The sequence below is a fragment of the Trichoderma ghanense genome, assembly GCF_004382785.1.
Source record: "Trichoderma ghanense strain CCMA-1212 chromosome Unknown scaffold_2, whole genome shotgun sequence".
NCBI classification, from domain to species: Eukaryota; Fungi; Ascomycota; class Sordariomycetes; order Hypocreales; family Hypocreaceae; genus Trichoderma; species Trichoderma ghanense.
The window spans coordinates 133,819-159,165 of NW_027395665.1; the positions used below are offsets into that span (position 1 = coordinate 133,819).

Sequence of the window (25,347 nt, forward strand, 5' to 3'; positions counted from 1 at the left end):
TGCACAGCCTTGCTTTTCTTTTTCTACTACCTCTTCTCGTCTCGGCCACCCAGTATCTAGTGGGTGCTCTTGACGCCTTATTACCTGCAGGCGTTGTTCTACTAACCGAGTCGTCGTTAGTCTGGAAACTCCAAAGTAAGCGAGTCAACACTTGGTGTAGGTAAAGAGGCTGTGATGCTGGATGGCTTCTTCACACTTCGTGGCGGCTTACCTACTTGCCCTAGTACCTTACCTTACCTGACCTACCCAGGTGCGGAAGAGGGCAGTAGTGGTAGGTATTACCAGATAGTAGGTAGGTAGTTATTTGCTTGCACGTCAGGTTGCAACACCATGAAACTCGATATCCCGAATGCGGCCCTTGATTCACAAAGCCAACTCCCGATGCATTTATTTCTCAATTAATCTCTCTACCTTGTCAGCAGGATATATCGCTTGTCCTCTCACGCATCTGGCTCCTTTCCTCAAGCTGGTACTACCTCGAAGATCCCACGCAGAATGTAGCATCCTCTCCCGCTCAAGCCAGCCACTAGCTACTATACCGTGATATCAAAAGATGAAGAAGAGAAACTTATAAAAAAAGAATAACAAGAACAACCTTGACCAGAAAAGCACCTGTCGCACGGTGCCCGAACCCTCTGTGTCCGGACAAACAAGTGCTGAATACGTCGTACACCCTATCCAGTGATTGCCAACACCCGTCTATTCCAACACGCCCTTAACCATGGTCCTCCTCCTCCCGTTTATGATAGAATCACGAACTAAAAGACGAATACAGCCAGTGGAACCTAGAGCCACTGCAAGGCCCTTGGCAAACATATATGTGACAAGAAAAAAAAAAGGAATAAAGGATGAGGAAAACGGAAGTGGGAAAAAAGAGAAAAGAAAAGAAAAGAAAAGAAAATGGATATGAAAAGGTCCCACCGTTGGAAACCATTCGTGCAGGCGGAGTCTTTTGATATAGTCCACATGTCGTGTCGTCGTCCATTCGTCCGATCATCACAGTGATTAACCCGTCTCATAGAGCAGCGAGTCGGCTTTAGCCGATCCCATCTCAACGTCGACCACAGCAGCCCGTCGCTAAATTATCCCCATCGCCCTCCGCTTCTCTCTTCATCTCCACCATTCTCTTATAGGCCCATGCTTCGATGACAGCGGGGTTTGTAGCGTCATGTAGTTGACATCAAAAGCTTTCATAGACTTGCGCCTGCTGTCAGCTCCATCCCCTGGCTTTCTGCTCCGGCAAAGGTAAACTTGTCCATCGGAAAATCTTCCTCGGGCGTCCGAATTCCTATGCCGCTATCATCGTGAGAATCGGTAGTCATCGGCGCTGGGTTGGTGCTGCTCGGCGGTGGAAATGGCGCCCGGCCCGGCTGCGTGTGTGATACATTCACATCATCGCTGCCGCTGCTGTATCGGGAGACCTGTCTGCTCGTCGCTTTGCTAGGGACCTGGGGCTGGCGCTCTGCTGCCGGCAGCGGTGCTTTGGCACCTTCTTTCATGAATCCGCCTTGCTCGGCCAGGAAGCACGTCATCTCATCCACCCACGTCTTTGTTACCCACCAGGAGCCAAAGCTTTTACCCTGGGCCAGTGTGAGGTCTCGCATGACGGCCGTCCCAACCCTTTCGACGCACCACACGATATCCGCATGCGATGCGTAAGGAAACTTTCCGGGAAGGCTCTGGAGGAAGTTGACCCATCTGTCCAAGACGTTCTGGCCTGATGTGTCGGCGCCGCCATCGCCATCCGACTGGCGACCGCTCCGAGTGACTACGTCTCCATAGATTGTCAGGCATTCCACCTCCCAGGGCACATTTGCCGGGTCCAGCAAATCTCTAATTTCCGTCACCAGTAGGTTGACGACGTCGTCCATGCCGCGGGTTGGGACGCTCTCCGCAATCTTGCGCGCCCGAATCATGGTGATCCAGTCCACATACATCTGGTCGCGATTGGCCGGGTTCGAGAGCATGTTGGCGGCTGCATGTGCCGTCAGGTTAACCCGCAGGGCACGGTCAAGCAGGCCTGCGAAGATGGCGGCTGGCGACTCCTTGGCCGCGATGACATGCTGCGGTTGGCCTTGGAACGACTCCCGAATATGGGGCACCAGCCTCTCCGAAACGTTGCGGAGCGTGTCGAGGACGGGCTTGGGAACCACCTGAAGCGTCAAGCCAGAGACGATGCGCATCATGCGTTGGTATAGAGCAATGTCGCATCCCTCGATCCACGGCGCAAGGGCGGGGTTTCCAAATAGCTTCTGGACGGGCATGGTGAGTGTGCCCTGGAAAGAGGTGTAGAGGTGGAAGAAGGTCTTTTCGCGGCAGTATCGAATGCACTCCACCAGGGACGTGCAGTGGGATCGGTATAGAGCAGACAGCGATTTGGCTGCATCAGCGTCGGTGCCAGGGGGTAGATAGGACTCGATGGGAGGCAATGCAATCGGCTCGGATTGTTCGAACGCTGTCTCGTCAGGGGGCGGAAACGCCAGCTGAAGTGGCGTTTTGCTGGATGTGGCGTGGAGGTTATCAATGTTGCTGAGGTCGGGGTGGTTGTAGACGCTGTGAGATCTGCCTGATGCCTTGGTCGTCGCGCTGCTGGGTTGGGCTGTCTGAGGCGAGGGCTGTGCATCCCGGTGAGTGTTACTCTCGGGCTGGGTCGGGACACTGAGATGAGGTCAGTACTAGAAGCATTTCTCGGCTTTCTTCTTCTTCCCCCCCTCCATCCGATTCCATTGACTCACCTGAGACTGTGAGGAATGCCTGTCGCTTCCGGGAGCGCTCTCGGGGGCTGCGGCTGCGGCTCTTTGGCTTCAGGTTGATCCTCAGCGAGAGAGAAGTTGACATAGTGGTATTTTGATTCGCCCCGGACACCAAGACGGCGAGTCTTGAGGCCAGGAAACAGAACCCTAACCAGCTTTCCAAAGCTCGCCGGGTTCAGGACTGTGATTCTTTCAGTGGCGCATCGCGAAGCATAGTTGGCGTATACCCGGCCTCGGGGAACGGAGCCTTTGCCCTTGGAGCAGACTGAATTGATCCTGAACACCGAACAATATTAGAATCGTGGACATCAGCACACAAAGCGGCAGATGGACGCATACCATAGCATGGCAAAGACCTGGCGAGTGCGTTCTGAATTGGGTCCTCGCTCATTTCCATGCAGCTCACGTGCCACGTCCTGCAGACTGCGATGGCGATTGGTGCTGTACAGGTGCCGCATCTCCAACTCGTTGTTTGCACTAGATCTCGCGGTTGTCTTGGCGGCGCCGGTAGCTCCCGTCATGGAGTCGCCATCCTCATTGTCGTCACGATCCAGCAGTTGGCTGCCCCCCTCGGTGAAGCTTGCATTGGCGTTGGCGTACTGCTCGGCAGGCAGCGGATGCCTCGCCATCGTGTGGTGCTGCTGGTACTGCATGTGATGGGCCATGGAAGGCCCCATGGATGCGTCCATGGCGAAGTCTTGGTTCGACGACTGCATGTGGGTCGCCGCCTGCAGGATCATGTCTTCAGGGGACAATTGCGGTGCGGCGCTCATGTCCTTGCTATGGCCGTGGTGCTCGCTCGGGATCCATTGGCCGCCGTACAGCGACGAAGCCTCGGCGAAGGCGGCCTGGTCTAGGTTGGGCTGGGTGCCAGCACTGTGAATCGACGTCGTGGAAGCGCGGGAGACTGGCCGCTTCCGGGACTTGGTCGCTGCGCGTGTCGCTGAATTGTCTGCGGGAGAGGGGAGAGAGCAAGTTAGTCAGTCGGCGGCAATTGCAAACAGGCTGATCGGGGCATACCCTGAGCCTCCATGCTTAGGTAGAGCCGTTGTCGCGGTCGGGGTGGAAGGGGTGCGAGGTTGACAGCAAGAAGGCGGCTGGCTAGACAACAAACATTGGCCGTGAAACGGAGACACGGGCAGGTCAAGGCGGCGCCCTCCGGATCTCGCCGCGACCAGACGCGAGCAAGGGTGGGAGAAAAAAAGACGTGGAGCCGATCTGGAGGAAGTAGCGATGCAGGCGACTCGCTCAGGAGCTGCACGGGCAATTGCTCACGATGCGCGCGGCTGGCGGTTGATGCCGGTCGTTCGTTTTGGCTGTTGTTGTGATTTGATTTTCTGTTGCGAGGCCAACGACGGGAGAGAGAGCAGATAAGGTAATTGGGCGAGTAGACAGACAGACGGGCAGACGCAGGTGACCCCAAACTGGGCAAGAACCCAAACAAGGCAAGGCCAAGCCAAACAAACCAAAGGCAACTGCAACTCTATTAGGTAAGGGCCCCAGGCAAAAGAATAACAAACTCTGCGGACATTAGGTAAGCGGTCTTGCGCACTAATTAGGTGGAATTCCAGTTGGCAGCGGTGGGCGACGTCAAGGGCGGGGCAACAACAGCAACGAACAACAAGTGGGCTTGCGCTACGGCTCTGGGCTGTTGCAGTGTTGTTTGGCGTCTTCGTTGTGTTAGTATGTGATCCAAGGTGCTGGGACGTCAATCAAGACTCTCCCTTTTGATCCGACGACTTTTGTAAGATACCAGACGTCAATTGAATTTAGTGAGAGGCGTCCCTGGGCGTAGTACTCGCAGGCCTGTCGGTAATACAGGTTCGTAGAAAGCTAGGTAGTAGGAGACGGTCACATGCCTGCATCCGGCTCGAGAGCTCTCGGATGCTCCCTCACAGCTCAAATCAACACCTTCACAGCCACCGGCACCTGCTGCCGACGGCCAGGCTCAGGGTAACAGGCCAGCCAGGGCACGACGCAGACTGGTAGAAGTCAGGTAGTACGGAGTAGTCGGCACGTTCAGCGGACAACTGCCTTGAACCAACGCCGCAGCATAACGAGCGCTTCTCCGCTGGGCGGTCCCTGGTAGAGTGTACACGCTGGCTACACTTGGTCTACGCGCTGCTCGGCAGACTGCTCCGCCGTGCTCCATCTAGCCGCGTTATCTGCTGTCTCGTCGTCTTCCATTGGCCTTCTGTCGCCGGTGGGAATGCCCGTCCAGCCCGTATACTCCAGCGGTCGCATTTTCCCCTCCGCCCCGACGGCCAGAAGCGCCGCAGTATACCCGGCTACGTATCTCGCCGACGTCATGTACCTCCCTGTCGGCTACTGCCCTGCCGCCCGACCGAGTACCTTCCCGAGCCGCCATGACCTGGGCGCTACCAACGGCTGCGGCCCCAGCGTCATAATGGGCCCAAGTCCCTCGCCAAGTGCAACCTGTTACTTCCACAAGCCCCCAAGCCGCTGACGCTATTTGCCAGAGCTTCTTAAAGCTGGGCTCGATCTTCTTGATACCATCATCCGCTTCCACTCCTCCATCCGCCCTCATTTGGTTACCAGGGAAAAAAAATACTGCTCTTCCTACAGCTTCGCTCGTCTTGCAGCAACCTTCTTATAGCGCTACTACTCTCTATACACTCTGCAATTTGTCCTCTAGTCGACTCGTGTGCCTTTTCCGGTCTCGCGGGGACATTTTCGCCGTCGTCGCAACAATCACCACGGTCGCGCAATTCTACGCATTCTAGCTTCACTCTAGGTCGAAATGGCGTCCGCCCAGGCAAAGGCTCAGGATTATCTGAGCGTCCTTGACAAGGAGGTTCGTCCTTCCGCGTGGCTACGGGCATTGCCGCTCCTTGAATCGAGCCCTGCGTGCTGACTGAGGAATTGCACAGCTCTCCAAATACCCCGCCCTGAACAACTTCGAGAAGCAGCTGGGCGTTCCCAAGGCCTATGCCGTCATCGGCTTCGCTGCTCTCTACTTCTTCCTCGTCATTTTCAACATTGGCGGCCAGCTCCTCACAAACTTTGCGGGCTTCGTTGTTCCTGGCTACTACTCTCTGGGCGCCCTGTTTTCCCACTCTAAGGAGGATGACACCCAGTGGCTGACTGTGAGCTTCTTCCCCCATTGCATGCTAGGCAAATCAGAGAGATCGCGACCGCTGATTTTTCCTTAGTACTGGGTTGTTTTTGCCTTCTTCACCGTCGTCGAGGGCTTCTTCAGCATTGTTTACTGGTTCCCCTTTTACTTTGTTTTCAAGTTCATCTTCCTGCTGTGGCTGGCTCTTCCCACTTTCCGGTAAGTTTCCTGCTCCCACGAACAGGCTTCTATAAGAACAGGCATCTAATGCTCCATTTCGCGCAGTGGCGCTGAGGTCGTTTTCCGATCCTTCCTTGCTCCCACTCTCGGCCGATACTTCCAGGGCCCCGGCACTTCCGCTGGTCTCCGCTCCAAGACTGATGCCTTTGACAAGACTCAGTAAAGGGTGCGGGTCGAGCAGCACTTGGTCGCAAAGGTTGAACCACTTGGTTACCAAGTCCCGGACCAGGAGCTGCAGGCCATTCTATGGAAGACGCAGCAAAGATTGAATCAAACCGACTGTTGGAATAAAATGGGGTAACGCGGAATCGCCGGCACATGCTGGTTTCCGGAGATGGAATGAGGCTATTGAGAGGAGGACGGACCAGCGTGGGAACCAGAATTTCGATAACGTATGTTTGTCTAGAAGGTGTCATGACTGGGAGGATGTTGGGCGTAAACGAGATATTGGCATGAAGACAGAATGCACAAGTGACAATGGAAGGATGGACGATTCTCTTTTCTCAATATTGAAGCCGCTGCGTCAATCTGATGCAGTGGACATGTGGATCGCAATGACCTCGCGCCACCACTTGAATGCTGGTGCTCGCTTGTGGCAGCTGCTGGTGAAGGATGCGCCATTGAACCCGCTCGTCGACTTTTCAATTCTCTACAGAAGAAAGCAGAAGTCATGCTTGGATCCATCATGTCTTTGTATCGTACATCACCATCATACCCGTACCTTACGGTCGCAGACAAGAGCCCAAGAAACGAGGTCGAGCCTACCAGATTACGCATTACGTGGCTGTGCTGGCCAGAGCTGCGCCTCACTCCCTCTCTCCCTTCTCTGTCTCCCTGAAAGCGACCCCCCTGCGCCCCTCGATAGCGGCCCGCTAGATACCGGCAGACGGTGCTCCGTATCGTGAAACGCCTAGATTATTATCTGACGAACCATATTCAACAGCTGCAACCAAAGGCATTGCTTGCTCCTTACTAATCCTCTCTCTTCTTCAACTTCTCTTCCTCCTCCTCCTCTTCCTCTCCAGCCTCCTCTTTGATTTCCATATACACTCAGCCATCGACCGCGCGAGATCCGCCATGACGGTCCATGGCCACGGCGCAACCTCGATCCAAAGCTAGAACATGCCGCAGCCACTCGCAAACCGCCGACGACAGACCCGTACCCGAGCCAAAGACAGCGGATGCCCGCACGGCATGCGCCTGTGATGCCGCCGACTCCATTGCAGTCGCGGCTGGCAGCCTCTTTCGCAGGCGTGCCTGTTGTCTTGATGCTCTCCATCCTCCTCCTAGCACCGACCGCGGCGCTCGCACTCGAACTCGACCTCGAAGCGCCGTCTCTTCCCGACTGGACGGGCCCGGTTGCGCCTCCGCAGCTGGGCGCCGGATCGCATCCGCTCTATGAGCCCGATTTCACCCTGCTTGACCGAGGCATCGTCGGGCGGGCTGCCCTGGATGCGACGCCTCTGGTGAACAATGCCCCGATCCCCATGAATCTGGCACCGGGCGCCTCTGCCTGCTATGTCGTCCAGAAGAGCGTCATCTTCAGCGGCGGCGGAAACGCCGGGTCTTCGAGTTCAAGTCGAGAACTGAAGAGGGACGAAGACGTCGAGAGGCGGGCCGAGCATGCAAAGCAGCCAAGCGACAAGGACGAAGGCGACGGCAGTTCGACAAAGACGCTCTACCTGTCGGCAAATACCTGCCTTCAGCCACAGGTCGCGTCTTCAGACGGAGCGTCAGAAGTGCCTCCGCAGCTGCGCATATACATCTCGACTTCGAGCAAGGATGGATGTCCGGACCCGACCAAGCCTGCGGCCGGAGTCCAATCAAAGGCCTTTGAGCAAGGCGCCGTCACGTACGGCCTGAACGTGACGGGAGACGTATACGTGACCGTTGCAGCCCCCAAAGTCACGGACAAGTTCCAGGGCATCTATAACTTTGAGATTGCGGCATCGGTTGATGCCTACTATTATCAGTACAGCTCGCAGAACGGGCAGCTGTTGTGGATGGACAGCGATGCAACGTCTGCCTTGCTCCAGACGGCGAGCTTGACAAATGACCGGAGCCAGATTCCGTCCATCATGAAAGCCGCTCCACAGTACGACCTGTTCGTCCAGGGCACCAAGGCGCCGATTCTTGACGGGCTCATGCGCTCAGTTTGTGGGATGAACAACGTTGCTCAAATAGCATCTAAGAGATTGGACGACGGGCAAATGAACAACAACGAAGTGGTCCGGACCAAGATGACGGACAAGGGCCCGGGAGGGTGGCCTAGGCAGCAGTTTTACTTTCAGGGACTCAACTCGAGCACCTCATATTACGGCATCTTGGTCAAGCGCGGAAACTCGACAGCCAGCTCCAAAAGACAAGGCACGGCGGCGATGGGGGGCGGAGGCATCGTCTTTCCGCCCACCGACTTTCAGACCTCGGCAGGTATGTGCATATTGGCTCCGCGTGCGAGACAAGGCGAGAGCGAGGCAAGAAGCCGAAGCATGTGCTAATCCAACGCGTAACGTAGGAACAAACTGCAACCTCATCACCGATCTGGACTTTTGCGAAGATGTGCAGTGGGCAGCTCCCGGAAACAACAAGTACAACAACACGGAGCTGGGCAATCTCTACGACGCGTACGCCAAGGCCATGTACGGCAACTTTCAGAAGGTCATGATGCAGATTCCGTGCGAGGCGCCGTCGACGCAGCGGTATTCGCTGGCGGCCAACTGCGACAACTGCACGGCGGCGTACAAGCAGTGGCTCTGCGCCGTCGCCATTCCCCGGTGCGAGGACTTCTCCACGCAGAGCAACTATACGATTCCGCGCAACGCCGCCCAGGCCTTTCCCAACGGCACCTTTCTCCCGGACGCGCTGAGACAGGAGCTCATGCAGACGCCGGCCTTCAACACGTCCCGCACCAGCTTCATCGACGAGGTGATCGCGCCGGGTCCGTACAAGGAGATCCTGCCCTGCGCGGACCTCTGCTACGGTGTCGTCCAGGGGTGCCCGGCGGCGATTGGGTTTGGGTGCCCGCGACCTGGAAAGCTCGGCTTCAACGTGAGCTATGCGTTGCGGGATCGCAACGGCGGAGCCGTGTCCTGCAACTACCCGGGAGAACCCAGAACGCAGGTCAGCGCATCGGGGGCGACCACACCCAGCCTGATGCTCGTCATCGGCGCCCTGGGGCTAGGCTCGATGCTTTTGCTCTGATGGGCACCTGCTGGAATAGACGAAGGTACGAAGACGAGAGCAGTGAAAAGCAGAGGCAGAATCAGTAGAAATGAGAAGGGAAGGGGTGGGATCCAGTCATTCCGCATGCACGGCGTTTTCGGTTCTTAGCGTTTATGGATTTGAAGGGCTGAATCCCCCTTACTTGGTAAGGGGAAGAGGGGGGGAGCAAGGCGTTTGATTCGGGCGACATGTCTTGAGGTTCTTATATTTGAAGGAAAGGGGGGGTTGGGTGGAGGGCAAAGGCCGACTGTGTTTTTTTTTTCTGTGTCCTTCTTGAACAGAGGCCCTGACGGGGTTTTGCTGGGGGGCGATTTTGAATCAAGTTCAGACTTTTTTGATGTGAGCATTATTACATGCCAGTGAGAGCGAAGAAATAGAAAAGCAAGCGACACGCATGAGGGACAAAGAGCCGTGCAGGCGTATGTGAAGGAAGCCGTTGGGGGTTGTTTTCTTCTTTGGCTTTGTGATGAGTTGGTAGAAACAAAATGTCGTCGTTGGTGCGTATATATGAGTGCGTGATCTTCTTCAGTTGCCACTGCGCCCACCCAGCTCGTCGGGTTGTTGTTAACGGTCCTTTGTCGCGGCTTGTTGTTTTCTTCTAAATGCCGTCATGGTATCTCTCTCTCCCTCTCTCTCCCTCTCTCTCCCTCTCTCTCCCCCTCCCCCCCTCTCATTATCTATTTTGTTTTCTTCATGGTGATTTGCCTGCCCCGTCCTTTGCCCGTTTATATTCCTCGACCGTATCCTCCAGTGCGGCGATCGTCGCTGTCACGTTCACTCGTCAGCATGCGTTGTCCAAAAATGTCCATCAAGTCTCAACAACAAGTTGTCCTCAGTCCCCTCATTTTTCTTCTCGAGAGTAATTCCATGCCATTGATCCATCCAATTCCCGTTACGAGAACAGATGGAGAGAATACTGCTCACCGTCCGTTTCCGCGCGATGCTCATCGGCCTCAAGCTTCAGCCAAGTCCAATAAGCGACCTGATACGTAAAGATGGCGAGGACGAGGACCTTGCCCACGGGGCGCGTAAAGGTCTTGTAGAATTGCGCCTAGCCGACAACCACGGCACAAACAGTCCTATCAGCATCCACGTCTGGGTGTCGCAAGTTGAAAACAAAAAGTGAATAGTAGAAAGGGGAGCGTTTTTTTTTTTTTTTTTTTTTTTTTTTTTTTTNTTTTTTTTTTTTTTTTTTTCACTCACCGCTGAGCCCGATGACGGCTTCTTCTGCTGCTGCTGCTGCTGACTCGTCGCAAATCGCCTCGCTGGCGATACAACACCAGCCCCAGCTCTGCGCAAAGCGGCACCGGCAGACGAGCAGCTCGTCCGGCGCAAGACGCCCCGCGCATGCGCCAGACTCATTGTCGGCAACCCGACTCTAGTGCTTCGCTCCGGTCCGGGGAAAGAAGAGATGCGCTGAATGTTTCTCGGGGAGGAGGGCGTCAACGAGGGCGAGCCGTGCTGTCGGCGGTCATTGGGCGGTGGCGGCGTGAATCTGAGGCTTTGTTGTCTGGTTGAATCAAGGTCCAACTTTTTTGGAGTTTCGGTAGCTGGAGAACGACCTCGGACTTTGTTACTAGCGGTGGTACCTTGCCTTTGCCATGGTAAAGGTCCGTTGGCGCAGATAATCCCTGCAGGGTACCTCGTGGCGCACCATGTGGCAGCGCAGACAACATGTACAAAACTGTACCGTACCCGTCCTGCAAACCCGCCCCGAAACCGTTCGCTCCCCGCATTCCGTTTCGCTGCTGGAGCCCAGGGCAATCCGGCTGCTTCCAGCGCCTCAACTGGCACCTCCCCCGCTAACCCGCTATAATGAACCGCGCCAAGAAGCCACAGCGCGCAGCCTAGAGCACAGGTTCACAGGTTCCAGTTCCGCTAGAGGCCACCTGGAACCTGCTGCGATGAGATTAGCGCCGGCTAATACTTAAGTGTTGGCCCCCTTGACGACACATGTCCTTGTCCACGGGCCCTTTTGGGGATCCCTGGAATCGACCTCGCTGGCCATTTCCCTTGGAGCTGCCCGTCTCATTGTCTCTCGTCCGTTCCTTTTTTCTTTCGACATCTCGACTGCCGCCCTGTCACGCTCCTTCAATAATTCCACCTCTACTCTTGTGTACCTCCTTTCTCGGCACAGATCTGTCCTCAATCCGTATCCCGACTCGTCAACCATAGGTATCTGTCCGCATTCGGGAGCCTTCCAGTATAAGAATCGCATCACTCCCTCTTCGTCTCAACGCCGCTCAGCGCAAACTCCCCAACCGCATCTCCATTACCAACCGGGACTCCGTTGCCTGTCCTCGTTTAGAAAACAACTTCCATCTCACTCACATCAGCCATGGTAACCCCCCCCAAACACCTTTCCCAAGTCGCGCGCGCGCGCGCGCAACACCTCTCCCCCCCTCTAACCCTCCGCGAAACAAAACAGGCCCAAACCCTCGAGCAGCGCCGGCGCAACGCCAAGTTCGCCAAAGACCAGGAGGCCAAGATGGGCAAGTCGGAGGACCAGCTCAAGAAGCGCGCAAAGGAGACGCCCAAGTCGCCAATCTCCGTGTTCTGGCTCGGTAAGAAACCACCACCACTATACCGTTGCATTGTCGCATGTAGTTTTGTTCACAAATGCTTGGTTGATGTGCTCTGCGCTGACTCTTTTTACTTGCCGTAGCCGTGCTCGCTTTCGTCGTCTTCGGCGGGCTCGTGTTCGAGCTCCTGTCGCGCTTCTTTGGCGTCTAAGACTCGGATCGAGGCCACCCATTCCATGCCGAATCGAAAACGAGACGGAAAGACGAGAATCCAAAAGACCAAAGAAAAAAAAAAAACAATTGGGACAAGGAAAGAAAGAAGTGAGGAAGGGATATCGAAAACATTCAAGGAGGACAGAGGGCTTTGACATGATAAGGGCAAGAAGACGGGGGTCGTTTGAGAATGAGGCAGCGTTGACGAGCCTGGGGAGTGGCTCTCCGACTGCCGTCAACTGTCTTGCTGCTGCCGCCGCCGCCGCTGCTGTTGACGCTGACTTTTTTTCATTTTGCCTGGTCTGCCATACTACCCTCGGCCTATTTCTACACATGGGCATTCGCGGCGCACTGGCATTGTACATCTATCATTTGGGTTTCTACAAGAGAGACGGGGAAAGCAAGAAAAGACAAAAAGCTAATCATTCCATGTGGTATCTCGCGTGAGCCCCTACCTAACGCCTCAGTACCTTCATTCGTCCAAGCCGACGAAATGAACAGATGCAAGTATGACAGGCAATTCCAAACGACAGTCTGGTCTGCAGGTATAGTACAAGGTGAATGGATCTGTGCCCCATCATCGCTCAGAAGAGGTGACAGTCCTACGCACCCAAACCGCGGCGCTTTTGGCCGCTCTCCTTCAGCGCCATGCCGGCCTCGAACTGCTGCTGAATCGCTGCCTCGGCACGCACCGAATTGCCCGTGTTCTTCGACGCCATGCTGCCTGGCTTGGCGGCGCTGACACCGGCTTTCTTGCCGCCGAGCAGTCTCAGGAACTTATCTTGACGAGCCTTGCCCCCTTCAAGGCCTTCGATCTTCACCTCTTCGGCTGATGCATGCGCCTCCTGCTGTCCTCCTTTGCTCTCTTTCGCCTTCTTGCCCTTCTTGCTAACTGGCTGCTCGGCATTGTCGTCCTGCCGCTTTCTTTTGCCGTCGGCCGCCTGTCCTTCAACGGCACTGGCCTCCTCAGGCGTAGACTTTGACTTCTTCTTGTCTTTCTTCTTCTTCTTCTTTTCGCCGTCGGTCTTCTCCGACGTAGCTGTGGGGGCGTCGACGGCGTCCTTCGTCACAGTGTCCGTCTTCTTCCCGGCCGAGGAGTCCGCATCGCTAACGTCGTCGTCATCAGGCATAATTTTGGTGCTTTGGCCGCCAGCGCCGTCTTCAAGAGTTTCCTAGAACGGGACAGGTCAGTTCTGACTGCAGAAATAGACGTTTCTCAGAGCTGGACGACTTTACCTCAATAGCTTTGGCCACCCACTTGGCCACTTTGTCGGCATCGTCAGCTTGCTCGAGCATTTGCTGGACCTGAGCCTCGATCTTCTTCAACTCTGCCAGATGTTGGTGACGCTTCTTCTCCAGCTCCAGAAGCTGCTTCCGTAGCTCGCGGTCTTTCTTGTTCTTCTTTTTGCCTTGGGCAGCGCTCTCACCGCCAGGCATGACAGTATCGTTATGCACTTCGGCGGCCTCTTTGAGCTGGAGCTCTTGGACCTTGCGGGCCTTCTTGGCGAGCTTGCGTTCTGTCCAATTGGAATGGTGAGCAAGCAAGACCTTACAAAGCCTGTCCGCAATATCTCGACGACCAGATCGGCGGCCTGTGCTTGGGGGGGAGACAAGAAGATTATCTTACCTTGCTTCGCCTGGGCAGAGGCATCCGCCTTTGCGTCGACAGCGGAGGTGGGCATGATGGGCGCGGTTTGGAAAGCTGCAAGAGACAGAACAAAGACTAGAGGCAACTGTCAATGAGGAGGCAATCTCCGTACGCGAAGAATCTCAGCTGCGTATCGCTGAGATCTCGCGTGGTGCAAAGTCGAAGCTTTGGAAACCTTTGGGAAGCCTGTGCAGCTGATTGCTCTGGGAGCTGCGAAAGAGCTGCTTAATCGCGGTAAAAAGAAAAAAAGTTACGGGCTTTCTGCCGGGCGGTGACGAGCTTCCCCCACACTGATTGACAGGGCAGGCGCGCTGGTGCATAACGGCCAAGATTGCCGAACTGGAGGAAGGTGGGGTGAAGAAAGGACCTGAGAAGCGGTGGCACCTGCCAAACCAAACGGATAGCGCGAGATACCTTAAAACCTGACATAAGGCTCGAAACGCCCCCAGACGGAGGTGGCTTATTAAGAACGGGCGATTGGTAAGCTCCGTGCATCACGGTTCCGTCAATATCAGGTAATGAAACCTCTTCCTCTGCAATATTACTTCAAGTGAGATACCACGCCTGGAGAAGGAGAGATGGAAAGGGGATCGATGATACCCCTCGGCCCATAATTTGGTGAAGGCGGCTCAGCTGACTCTTTCGTGATGGCAACTGTTCCCATTGTTCGGAGTGCAATGAACAGGCTTACACGGAACTGCTAGAACGCTCAGAACAGGCATTTTGTTCACGACGTTGAGACACTGCCTGTAGTTGTAGGTATACGGTAAGAGCATCGCCGGCAAATTGAAGCAGCTCAGAAGCACAATATATGAACCGAGTACTATATCTAGCTTGCGGCACCATGTCTCGGATGTTGCATGCAGCCACTATGCGCGGGGCTTGAATCTGGCCGATCGACCTGTCCACTCCAACAGCATTGTGCCTCCCCAGAGTCACAGAACGACACTTTGGCTACTTCTGCTGTTGTCAATATTGGATCACTATGCGCTAGTTGTCTCGTGGCGCTAAGAAAATGTATCGAAGCTGAATCTCTCTTTCTAAAAGCAAAAGGGATGGGATTGCTGATATAAATGCGTCAAAATGTTATTCACTAGGTACATGCTTTCTAAAAAAAATGGCCCACCAGAACCCAGTGCAACAGCTTTCTACTTGTGACTTGGTCATTGATACATGAGATGAGATGTATTGCTCGTCAACATCCTCACCCTTTCCCGTGCTTGCGCCCGTGCCTTGAGACTCTGGTTATATCGTTACATTGCTTGTAAAACTCAAAAAAAAAAAAGCAAACTCCCCAACCGCNAAAAAAAAAAAAAAAAAAAAAATGGAAGAAGGATAGAACATGAATGCGAAATGCGAGTGATTGTATCTTCTCATGAAAGCATGGAATAGGCTTGGCCAAAATCGGGAGGAGCATCATAGACGTACTGATTCTCGTCCCCATAGGAGTCATTCACTCCGCTGCTGCCATGACTTGCCGTCTGGCGCACACCAGGGCTGAAAGACGACGAATAGTTGTTCGAGGCGAAGCTGTCCTCTAGGTATGTCCCCCGGCCGCTGCTCTTCCGACTCTCAACCTCGTGTCCTCGGGCCACGATGTGGCTCAGGCTGACGCTGCCCCAGGGCAGACCTGACAGCTCTGGCTCTGCGTCATCGATGTCTTCTGGCTCGGGGATGCGGTAGCTGTTGCCGGCGTGCTCCTTGTCTTTTGCCTCGCGCTCCGCCCTCTCTTTCTGCTCTTTCACTTTGCCCCCTGTCTTCATGGTTAGCAAGCCTAGAGCCTGGCAGAAATTAGGATGCATCTAACGGTGGGGACGTACGAAATTTGCGTTGCGCGATCCGGTTCTGTATCCGTCTCCTCTCCTCGGGGTCTGTGACCTGGGACCACTCTGCATGTTTTGCACCAGACTTGCTCTTCTTTGGCGGCGAAGAGCAATTGCTGCTTCTGTTTGACTGAGGTTCGGGGCTTTGCGAGAGACTTGTTGCTCGTTGTGTGGCAGACATGGTAAAAGAGTATGAGGACGAAGGATCAAGCCGACAATTGGGAAAGCTCAAGTCAAGCTGACAAGAGACTATAACAGTGACAGCCTCGACCGTGTAAATATGATACTTTGAGTGGGCGTCAACTGGGAGAAGCGCGTACGGCCCGGCTTCTCTCGCTTCAGGAAGCACACAGGCGTTAACTCAAGAAACAAATTTTTGGCATGAACAAGATATCTAATGCTCGAATAAAGAGTGAGAGAGGAGTTGATGAATTCGCGAGAGAGGAAGCAAGAAATGGTTGAATCTAGGACATTGATAGACCGGAAGCAAAAAACAATTGATAGGCAATGGGGAGCCGGACCATGAGTTATATGTTCAACAGACAACAAACAAGACAAGGCGAGGCGAGGCATCGTTGGGCAATGCGGCTCTAAGCCGTGAATCTAGGCCAAGTCAGCCCCCCCAGCAGAGAAGCAACCAGAGTGCCTGTTCCAATGCAGCCCCTACTGCATTTTGCATGCCCCCACAAGTTGCCCCGACCCCAGCGCCGTCGGTCGTCGAGCAGCGACAGCCGTGGATGCAGGAGCTAAAAAGGGCACACCCGCATGTTGACAGGGAACAAGGACCGGGTTGGAGGCATATTCAAGTTCACGGCAGGGGATCTGCGGTACTCTGCTCCCCAGGGCTCCACCGCGGATTCCAGGGTCCTAGCTGGTAACGGCAAGGAATCGGCGTGAGTGGCATCGAGGTGGTCTGGTTGCTAGTCAGTGGTCAGTAGCACGGGTTATATGAAGGCCGTGCTGGGGAGATGGGGGGGATGGACCATCATGGATGGATGGCTGATGGATGGTCCCGATACGGGGGATGCGAGACCACAGAGAGACGGGGGGACAGAGAGAGGGCGTACGGCAAGTATCGAGGACGAAGCGAATAAAGCAGCAGAAGAGAGCGGAACAGCATGCACCAGACGGTGACGTAGCAGCACTAGCCGTCCTCTTCTCCCATCTTCACATCCAAAGCCACGACTGATTCGCACGACGGATGCCTTGGAGGAACACAGGCGAGGTCACTCGTCCCGGCATGTGAGTTGACAGAGATAGGCTTGGCAGAAAGCCGCGACTGACGCTGGCTCTCGTACGAGCCTTGGGGAAAGTCTGTCAAATGCACTACTGCGCCTGTTACTTCGTGCCTGCAGGACATGGTGCGAGGATTTGCATTTGGAACGCGGCAGTGGGAGGACAAGGACGAGAGCGACGTTGATCCTTCAGGCCATGGGGGGCTGTAAGGCATGCACTAGATGTCCGTCTGGACAGCCTCAAGTACCGCTACTTCAGGCCGACAGTACTGTAGTGGTGATATGCTAAACTTCATGCGCAAAGAGGGTGTGTCAGTGATGCCGAAGCACATGTTCGGCTTCAAAGCTGCTCGGCTTCGATTGCTTGGCCACGAGAGCCATTTCCACATGTGTAGGAACCGACTCGATACCTGCGCTCTCACATTGCTTCCACGGAACTTGCATGTACTGTACATAAGGTACTAGGGCTGAAGATTAATCGGCTCAAACAAGGTTAGAAACAAAGCTTGGCCTGTCTCTTCAGCCAACCACGGCATTCCAGGGGCTCCTCTGGGTGGGACCAAAACACCCCCCTCGGTCCCATGTCGAAGAAACGGCGTACCGAACACGGAGCCGTCCAGAACGCCCTTCTGGCGATGAGGTTGTGGCTTCATCTGCGGCCCTAGATTGACTCCCGGGTGAGGAGAACCCCCTTTCATTGAAGGAAGAAGGGAGAAAGAAAGAGAGGGAAGAGATTCTTCCGGCTCAGCGAACACACAGTGGCCACCAGTGAAGCTGCATTTTGCTGTCTTCTGGTTCTGCGCACACGACTGGATGGCACCGAAGACGTTGACGATGGAATTGTAGCCAATGATGAGTGCGCTAGGAGACGCTAGCATGCTATTTATAGGTAGCCGACCTGAGTTTCTACACCGAGCAACCAAACGCAGGTACAGCAGGTACAGGCACAGACAGGTACAGGTACGGGTACGGGTACAGACACCTTCAAGGCTCTGGCAGGTCCAGGCTGTTCCTTCCTGCAACTGCTGCCTCAGAATCCGTAGGGTAGGTAGGTACGCACGGAATACGTAATGCACACCTCGCAATGCTTTCTTCATTCTCGCCCTCTCAACTTCACTTCGTCTTCGTCCTCGTCATCATCGCTGCGATTCATCAGCACCAGCGTCCCCCAACCAACCTCATACCACATCCAGGGCTCTCCCCTGAGCCGAGCCTGCGCAATTAAACTTCTGCAACTAGCATCAGCTGTATAGTGACCTATCCTGAGCGACTCCTGCGACTATCCTCTCCAAGCTGCCAGTCTAACCGCTAGCCCAGTCCATCTAGTGCCTGTATGACTCTTTGCCGGCCGACGTTTGATTTCTTGGGGGCCGCACGCAGGGCTGGCACCAATGACAGCATAGCGTTGCAAAAGGTCTCCAGCTCTTCAGCCCAGCCGAGGACTCTCGACAATCAAAGCGAGATATACGACGGGGAAACCAAGCGTCGCATCCCTTCCTCGTCGCGTCAACGCAGCTCATCCTATGTTGCATCTTCGCTGGTGGGCTGATGCATCCTGGCACGATACAACTGGGGCACTGCTTGCTATCTTCCCCAATCGTGCCTATCACTTTAAGGCATGCACGCACGCAATGACTAATAGACACATGACTAATAGACACATACAAGCAGTTCTGCTTGGTCATGGGCAGATCAATGCTGTCGATGTTGCATCTCGACCAGGCAATCCTCTTGCTTTGCATTGATCCATAAGCACGCTTAGAAATTCTACCATCGCTGCAATGTCGTGTGGTTGACGACGCAGGCACCCAGAGCATGACCAAGTTTCGTTGCATCCAACCCCGCCAATACGGAGCAGCCTCCGTTCACATTCGTTGGACCTAATTCTCAGCTCGAGGTTGTGGAGGGCTGCTTCATCCCGAGCCATGCACGCGATGAGGTGGTACGTGCAAAAGCCACGCGCCTCTTCCCGCTGGTACCAGGCACCGCCGTGCCAGGAACCTTACTTTGCGCGTCGCATTCTTTGGGCGTTTCTCCGATTTCCACGACTAGGCCCGGCTCCTGGGTCACGATGCTTCCGCCGTGGCGCTCAACGTTGAGATGTGGCGGCGACACCGAGCGCAGGTCGAGCTAACAAGATCGTTTGTCTCGCCGTTGAAACACGCTTTGCGTGCTTCGAAATAATCCCGACTGGCACGCCAATTGCATCCCAGTCGCTCTAAAAAAAAAAAAAGAAAACGATCCTGTTACCTACCCTGCCCAGTGATTGGTCTTGATGGGGAGAGGAACGACCAATATGTCCTAGTCCAGCGCGACAGCCCTCCTGTCAAAGAGCGAACAGTGACACGGAGATGGGATATGACGAACGAGAACACAATCCAACTGAGGCTTCTAGCATTGCTCTCCAGCTTTTCCCTCCCTGCGTTGAAGTGATGGGCTGGCCACGCTTAGCTTCGTCAACAGCGCCCTCTGGACATCTCTTTGGTCGCACCCTGGCCTGTGGACTGCGTCTACATACATGAAGCATCTGATCAGGGTTCCCACTGGCAAAGAAGGCCTGTTTCCGAGGCCGCTTTGCAGCCAATGACTCCAGGTTCTCGACGAGCCGGCTTACACACCAAGACTGCCTGTTGCAAACACATGCTTCGATTTGTCGCGTGCATCATCACGATCCCTGCCTGCCATGCGCCTTCATGTTTTTTGTTCCACCCAGCGAGCACGCGGATGTCGTTCTGCATGCTCCGTAGGGCTGCCAAGAACACCATGGCTCAGGTGGGAATACAAGAATGGGAGGTGAAGCTGTCGAAAGGAGCATGGCGATCTGCACTAACCCGCGACGAGTAATCAGGGCGAGGACATTTGCATCTCGACGGGTTTCTATTCTTGGGTCGTGCAGGGGTTTCTCCATCGGATCTACGTCCGTACTTGCTGATAGCTGTGTCGTCCTCAGAAGCCCCCACCCTGTGACACCTCCATGATTCAGGACAAGGAGAAGCAATGCTGCCATAGAGTCTCTGCACTCAAAACCTAAGCGTCTTTTTCTTTTCTCGTCTGCCTTCTCTTTCGAGTCAACTTCCAACTTCCCACGCTATGCCTCATTGCTATCGGCAAGCTATGCATCTTATGGATCCTACTTTTCAGCTGAGAGCTCCGTCTTTGTTCTTGAAAAGCTGCCTTCTGTCCGTCGGCCGCACATCTCGGCCGCTTTCCGTCGATTTCCTCGTCTTGGCGTCTTGTCTTGTCTTCTATTCCCACCCGTCCTGTGTTTCTTTTATTAGCATCAAGATGAACATTCTTGTCGGCCGATGCTTCGCGATAGTTACCTCGACCAGGCGGCGGCTGAAGGTTTTGTGTCTTGTCCCCCCACAGACCCTACAAGGAGGGCCGCAAGAGTATGGTTGTGGATGGCAATAAGCAAAGAACGATGGTCTGTGAGTAGACCTGTTCTCACGGTCGAACTTTTCCCCAGTGCTATTTTAGGTAACCGGCGTTTGCCTTGGATTTGCGTTATGCGTTATGTTCAAGGTCCCATGATTCGGCAAAGTGGAAACGAAACAATCCACAAGAGGTACGAAACAAAGGGAACTTTAAGGAAACATCAACATGCGGAAACAGCAGGGATGAGGAAAGAGAGTTGAAGCAGTCTCATGGGAAGAAGCCTCAACTTCAAAGAAATGTCGGCCATTGATTCGACTAGGAGCCATCGTGTCCCGCTCCAGGTATGTTCCTCCTACCCAAGCTAAATCATTATACCTGATATTAGTACTGACTGTTATATACAATGCAGCTGTCCACGCAATGTCTAAGCAAATCCCTAAATGTCAAGGCTGTGAATATCATGGGCTCTCCATCTCGGCTATCTGTGGTGACATTGTCGCTGGCCGTGGAACTGCCACGGGCTCATGGCCACCCTGGCCCATCTCTTGTGGCTTTGGCGGCGACCAGAACCCAGACGCGGTGGTGTGTCCTCCCATATACGCCTCATGGGGGACCGACGAGGCCATGCTCATGTGCGGATTCGAGCTATAGTACGAATACGTAGGGTGGGCGGGAGAGCCATAACCGTCTGAAGGTACGGGAACGGGCACGAGGTGCGGCTTTGCCGAACGACGGCGGAAATACAGCAGCAGGCCAACAGCAAGAAGCAAAACTGCCGCGCCGCCGATGGCGATTCCCGCGATGGCTCCGCCAGACAGAGCGGCAGAGCTAGGCTTGAAACCTTGGCCTGGCCCTGCGTCTCCTGCTGCGGCAGTCGTTGGGCCCGGGGAAGTCGAAGTCGTCGCCGCCGAGCTCGTTGCCGATCCTGGGCCTGCCGTGGCTGTGGGCTGTGAACCATTGCGCGTCCCACTCGGCCCAATCTCCTTGTATGCGTCGCAGTCGGGCTTGGGCTGCGCAAGCGGGCACTCATCTGCGAAGCAAATGGAGAAGAGTTGACCGTTGATTGCCGGCGCACATCGCACATTGTACCGCGCATTCATGAACGTCGAGAGCGTCTGCGCGTCCTCGTACGAGAAGCCATAGACCATGCTCGCCAACGTGAGCTGTTCGATGAAGTATCCGATGTGCGTCTGGTTCAAGTTCATGAACTTGTGGACATATGCTGGGGAAAGAGGGCCGCCGCTCTCTCCCGTGCGTGGAAACTTTGGCGCAAGGCTGCAGCCGTAGACGTAGCCAAATGCCGTGAACCAGTGGGTGAAGAGACGACTTTGAGTCGGACGAGATGACGATAGGTAAGCATTGACTACGATGAACCCCGGGGGAGAGCAGCATAGGAATCACATACTATTGGTTCGTCGACTTGTCTATCTCGACGGAACTCGTTGAGCCGTTCAAGAAAGACAGCAGTGGCCCGGTAGCTCCTCCGTCTAGCCAGTCAATGCCCACGGGCTGGTTGTTCAAGTTCGTCGTCGCCTCTGCATGGTGTAACGTCAAACGTCAGAATGAAAAGGTTCAAGTGGGGAAGAGAGTATATCTCTCCAACTTTCTCTCTTTCTCTTCACTCAACCCGCGACAGTTTTTCCTTACTTGAGCCATCGAACCAGGGCCGAAGGTACACATCAACGCCCTTGTATAAGCCCTCGTTGAATATGCCAGTAGTGCCGTTATCCGCGTCTGAGAGAAGGTCGTGGCTTCCGGCATAGGCAAGAGTGACGATGCTCTGGACGAGGAGCAGCTGCGTCGTCATGTTGCTCTCCCCATACTGCTTGGCGGCGTAGTAGTCACAGATGGATTCATCCTCGGATCGTTGGGCGAGAGCCGTTTGCCCCGCGGCCAGCAGCAAGACGGCGGTAAGCCGTTTCCACAACATATCGAGAGGAACCACTGTCGGTAAGCGGGCTGGCAGTCAGACAGACAAACTCGCAGAATGGAAAGAGAAAGCAGCAAGCAACATAACACAGACAAGAGGGGGACAACCAGCGATCCGTGTGTACGGAGATCCCCCATGATGATATATAGGGGAGGGCCAGCCGGCGAGATTTGGGTCACACCGGGTTGGGGCCGGAGCCTCATCACCTCCTCCTCCTCCTCCTCCTCCTCCTCCTCCCCCCTTGTTGGACCAGCCCAGCACCAACGCCGCAGGCCTTGGCACAACAACCGGCCTGGATCCCATATGCCCACGGCGTGCATATTGTGGCTGGCAAGGCCTCGCACCATTTGCTGAGCCGCCTGGTACATAGCCCATGGCGTTTCCCGTCAGCCCCAAATGCTCCATGTACTCCCCCTTCCCTTGATCAAATAGTGCCCTCCCCGGGGCCCTACTGCGTTTCCTGCTGCGTCTCCTGCTGGCGGCCACCAACGCCCCGGTAGCCGTCACTTGTCATAGCCTCTTTTTTTCCCTTCTACCCATCTTCTTCTTCTTCCTCTTTTCAGCTTCTGTAATGAAAAAGCCAGCGGGATTGATTCCTTGTCGGAGAGTCACGGCCACGACAATCGCCTCCCCCAGCAGGGCTGAGTATCCATGCCCAAGCGAGATCACCGACTAGTGTAGTAGCAACGACAGACGACTCAAATAGTCGTAGCTGACGCCAATGACCGCATTCTCGGCTTCGGTAGACACACCACAAGGGCAATCCTTCTTCCTCGCAGTCCCAATCGGCACTTGGACAGAAAGGCTGGCGGGAGGCAGAAGGTTGCCAAGGGACAGGGGGAAAAGAGCCAGCTGGGCTTGTTCGTTTGCGTGGCGGCGGTAGTTGATTGGGGACAGAGAGAAAACCATGCGTCAGGCCGTCCTGCAGTGACCAGTGCTTATTTTCGAGGATACGACTATTGGACGGCGGACTGCAGGTGCCAAGTGTCAATTCTTTTTTTTCTTCTTTTCTTTGCGGCTGAAGATGGCTTGTTCAGTAGTCGAGCTGGGAAAATGCAAGGGATGGTTCCGACGAATCTGCCTAGCAAATAACCTCCTTGTTAGCGTACCCTCTGGACGGGACGAGCTGGGGTGGCCTTGTTTCGAGTCCCTTGAGGTAATGCCCGTTTTGTCGGTGTGAGAATGAATGGTGATGAGATGAGATGGGACGAGATGCCACAATGCCAATTGGATTGCATCGTGTTGATGGAGGGCCCAGTGTGGTTTCACGGGTGTCGTGTTGCGTTGGAAACCTGCTGGTCAAAGTTGGTGTAAGTTGCGCGCCTATATTATGCTTAAACTGACAACCTCTATTAAGCGGCGGCCATTCGCCACAGAACCGAGTACGGGACTTGTGCTCTGCATCCATATCCCACCCCTCAAAATTGTGCCCTTTCAGGAATCATCGTCGTAAACATCTTCATCATGATAGTCACTTCCATCATCGTAGTAGTCGTCTGCACCATCAAAAATGTCCCCATCAGACTCATAGCCTCCATCGTTCTCTTCTCTCCCTCACTATCATAATCATAGCCTCCACCACCATCATGAAAGATTCTGTAGTTCTCTTGGGGATCGCTTGCACCCCTAAATCTATTGTCGTCAGGCCTTCCATCGCCTCCGTAATCTTAAATATATCGTTCATTGTCACCACAGGCATATCCAGTGCCGGACATACTCCTGCTGTAAGTGAAATACCTGCTGGCTTGCACGGAGCCCAGTTGCCTGGGTAGTCAAGACGCTCTGTCTATTCGACGTGACTGTAATGGGTATTGCCCCGATCGATTGTGCTCATAGTGCTGCATATGTCTTTGTTTGTATATACCTTCAGGTCTACCGGCCCGGTTCTCTTCGGTTTTCTTCCTTTAGGAGTATTGCTCTTATTCATAATAGTGTGTCGACTGATTTTGACCTGTGGCCTGGCTGTGCTCTTGGTGGTCGTTTCGTTCAGAGGCCGTGTGATGGTTGGTGTGGGTTCGGCCATCCATATTGCTGTTGTTATGATTAGTAGTAGTATATACCATGACGAGAGAACATAGCCACATTAGCAGAGGGTCAAGTCTCTTGTCTGAATCTAGCAGTCAGTATCAAAATATAAATCTGCTGGGATGCTGGATAGCCGATCGAGGTGTTGATAGCCACTCTCCTTTCCAAGCTCAAGCTACCTAGAGCACAGACTCTTCTTGCCTCGAATTCTAGCGAGATAGACATTGTTCTCTCGACTTGATCGGGCATCATCTGAGCAGCTTGGAATGACCATACTGCAAAGCATGAAGCTCAGCCGGCTACGTTGTGAGGCGCCCGTAATGCGAATAGCAGCCAAGAATCAGATCATTTGGTCTACATCGATTCATACCTAATATACAGTGTGCCAGACATGGGATATCCTCCCCCAGCATCCTCCCCTCTACATGCCTGCCAATGCCTCTGCCTCGCGCTCAGCTCTCCGCTCCACCGACCGTCTCTTGAACCGGATCTCGGCCCTTCTTCTCTCACCACCATCAATCTTGCGGCCTTGACGCTGCTCCCACATGCCCTCCGTGACCTTGACGATTGCACCAGCCTGCTGCGGCAGCGGCGTCGCGTACGGGCCGGCTATTGACTTGAGTCCCCGGACTGTGTAGCCATTAGGGCGAGGCAGGACCTGGGACTTTTCCAGTTCCGCTTCTTGATCCATTGGCACATTGACAACGTATTTCGCATCGCTGACGACAGACGCCGGTGGCGTTGCAACTTTCAGCAGAGCCTGCCCGTCCGTGACATACTTGAAGTCTCCACCAGGCCCTAAGGCTCCCTCTCGGTATCGCTGCATCCACTGCAGCAGGTATCGGCGTGTACGGGGCGGCTCGATTCCGAGCTCCTTGAGTTGCGGCGAGGTGAGGGAGAAGAGGGACTCCCATGACGGGAACTTGGAGGCGTGCTTGCTGAGGCCGCGGCCAATGAGGGTGAGGAAGGTCTGGACGTCGGGGACGAACGGTCTCGGCTGCGGAATCGTCGGAGCTGGCCTCGTCTTGTGAAGCCACCTTGCTTGGCTGGCACCTCCTGAGAAGCTGGTGCCGCGGAGGAACCGCAAGGGCTGTGAGAGTATGGTCTTCATCGTCGGCTTGTGTTGCTGGAGCCCTGGCATTCGGTCGTTAGCGGCAGTTCCATGGCCGATTGCATACGTCTGCAGTGAGTCCATGTAAGTTGTGGAAGATACCTTTGTATGTCAACCGTAATCAGCCCGGCACAGCAACTCGCGTCTTTCGAAATCAGCTCAGTCAATCCT

At 54.7% G+C, this 25,347-nt stretch overlaps 12 protein-coding genes across 12 annotated transcripts; 5 read left to right on the forward strand and 7 right to left on the reverse strand.

Moving 5' to 3' along the window:
- Window positions 1–1,190: 1,190 nt before the first annotated feature.
- On the reverse strand, window positions 1,191–3,786 carry CCMA1212_002432 (Transcriptional regulator RFX1; the record flags this gene model as incomplete). Its single annotated transcript, XM_073699814.1, has 4 exons — window positions 1,191–2,658; window positions 2,736–3,029; window positions 3,093–3,705; window positions 3,774–3,786. The coding sequence occupies 4 exons, from the start codon at window positions 3,784–3,786 to the stop codon at window positions 1,191–1,193; spliced, it is 2,388 nt and encodes a 795-aa protein (XP_073561292.1).
- A 1,176-nt stretch (window positions 3,787–4,962) lies between these two features.
- CCMA1212_002433 (uncharacterized protein) lies at window positions 4,963–5,220 on the forward strand (the record flags this gene model as incomplete). The annotated part of the gene is made up of 1 exon (XM_073699815.1): window positions 4,963–5,220. The coding sequence occupies one exon, from the start codon at window positions 4,963–4,965 to the stop codon at window positions 5,218–5,220; it is 258 nt and encodes an 85-aa protein (XP_073561291.1).
- A 194-nt stretch (window positions 5,221–5,414) lies between these two features.
- Window positions 5,415–6,232, forward strand: CCMA1212_002434 (uncharacterized protein; the record flags this gene model as incomplete). The annotated part of the gene is made up of 4 exons (XM_073699816.1): window positions 5,415–5,568; window positions 5,645–5,860; window positions 5,927–6,048; window positions 6,115–6,232. The coding sequence occupies exons 1-4, from the start codon at window positions 5,515–5,517 to the stop codon at window positions 6,230–6,232; spliced, it is 510 nt and encodes a 169-aa protein (XP_073561298.1). The 5' UTR covers window positions 5,415–5,514.
- Window positions 6,233–7,274: 1,042 nt separating this feature from the next.
- On the forward strand, window positions 7,275–9,270 carry CCMA1212_002435 (Calcium influx-promoting protein ehs1; the record flags this gene model as incomplete). Its single annotated transcript, XM_073699817.1, has 2 exons — window positions 7,275–8,499; window positions 8,585–9,270. The coding sequence occupies 2 exons, from the start codon at window positions 7,275–7,277 to the stop codon at window positions 9,268–9,270; spliced, it is 1,911 nt and encodes a 636-aa protein (XP_073561297.1).
- Window positions 9,271–9,982: 712 nt separating this feature from the next.
- On the reverse strand, window positions 9,983–10,653 carry CCMA1212_002436 (uncharacterized protein; the record flags this gene model as incomplete). The annotated part of the gene is made up of 3 exons (XM_073699818.1): window positions 9,983–10,056; window positions 10,216–10,342; window positions 10,495–10,653. 3 exons carry the CDS (start codon window positions 10,651–10,653, stop codon window positions 9,983–9,985), a joined length of 360 nt encoding a protein of 119 aa, XP_073561296.1.
- Window positions 10,232–10,417, forward strand: CCMA1212_002437 (uncharacterized protein; the record flags this gene model as incomplete). The annotated part of the gene is made up of 1 exon (XM_073699819.1): window positions 10,232–10,417. One exon carries the CDS (start codon window positions 10,232–10,234, stop codon window positions 10,415–10,417), a length of 186 nt encoding a protein of 61 aa, XP_073561295.1.
- A 976-nt stretch (window positions 10,654–11,629) lies between the features above and the next one.
- CCMA1212_002438 (uncharacterized protein) lies at window positions 11,630–12,024 on the forward strand (the record flags this gene model as incomplete). The annotated part of the gene is made up of 2 exons (XM_073699820.1): window positions 11,630–11,855; window positions 11,957–12,024. The coding sequence occupies 2 exons, from the start codon at window positions 11,630–11,632 to the stop codon at window positions 12,022–12,024; spliced, it is 294 nt and encodes a 97-aa protein (XP_073561290.1).
- A 604-nt stretch (window positions 12,025–12,628) lies between these two features.
- Window positions 12,629–13,708, reverse strand: CCMA1212_002439 (uncharacterized protein; the record flags this gene model as incomplete). The annotated part of the gene is made up of 3 exons (XM_073699821.1): window positions 12,629–13,198; window positions 13,263–13,543; window positions 13,654–13,708. 3 exons carry the CDS (start codon window positions 13,706–13,708, stop codon window positions 12,629–12,631), a joined length of 906 nt encoding a protein of 301 aa, XP_073561289.1.
- Window positions 13,709–15,047: 1,339 nt separating this feature from the next.
- Window positions 15,048–15,678, reverse strand: CCMA1212_002440 (uncharacterized protein; the record flags this gene model as incomplete). The annotated part of the gene is made up of 2 exons (XM_073699822.1): window positions 15,048–15,427; window positions 15,495–15,678. The coding sequence occupies 2 exons, from the start codon at window positions 15,676–15,678 to the stop codon at window positions 15,048–15,050; spliced, it is 564 nt and encodes a 187-aa protein (XP_073561685.1).
- A 1,515-nt stretch (window positions 15,679–17,193) lies between these two features.
- On the reverse strand, window positions 17,194–17,610 carry CCMA1212_002441 (uncharacterized protein; the record flags this gene model as incomplete). Its single annotated transcript, XM_073699823.1, has 1 exon — window positions 17,194–17,610. The coding sequence occupies one exon, from the start codon at window positions 17,608–17,610 to the stop codon at window positions 17,194–17,196; it is 417 nt and encodes a 138-aa protein (XP_073561686.1).
- A 2,958-nt stretch (window positions 17,611–20,568) lies between these two features.
- On the reverse strand, window positions 20,569–22,040 carry CCMA1212_002442 (uncharacterized protein; the record flags this gene model as incomplete). Its single annotated transcript, XM_073699824.1, has 3 exons — window positions 20,569–21,436; window positions 21,516–21,645; window positions 21,758–22,040. 3 exons carry the CDS (start codon window positions 22,038–22,040, stop codon window positions 20,569–20,571), a joined length of 1,281 nt encoding a protein of 426 aa, XP_073561683.1.
- Window positions 22,041–24,486: 2,446 nt separating this feature from the next.
- CCMA1212_002443 (Protein FYV4) lies at window positions 24,487–25,176 on the reverse strand (the record flags this gene model as incomplete). Its single annotated transcript, XM_073699825.1, has 1 exon — window positions 24,487–25,176. One exon carries the CDS (start codon window positions 25,174–25,176, stop codon window positions 24,487–24,489), a length of 690 nt encoding a protein of 229 aa, XP_073561684.1.
- Window positions 25,177–25,347: the final 171 nt, after the last annotated feature.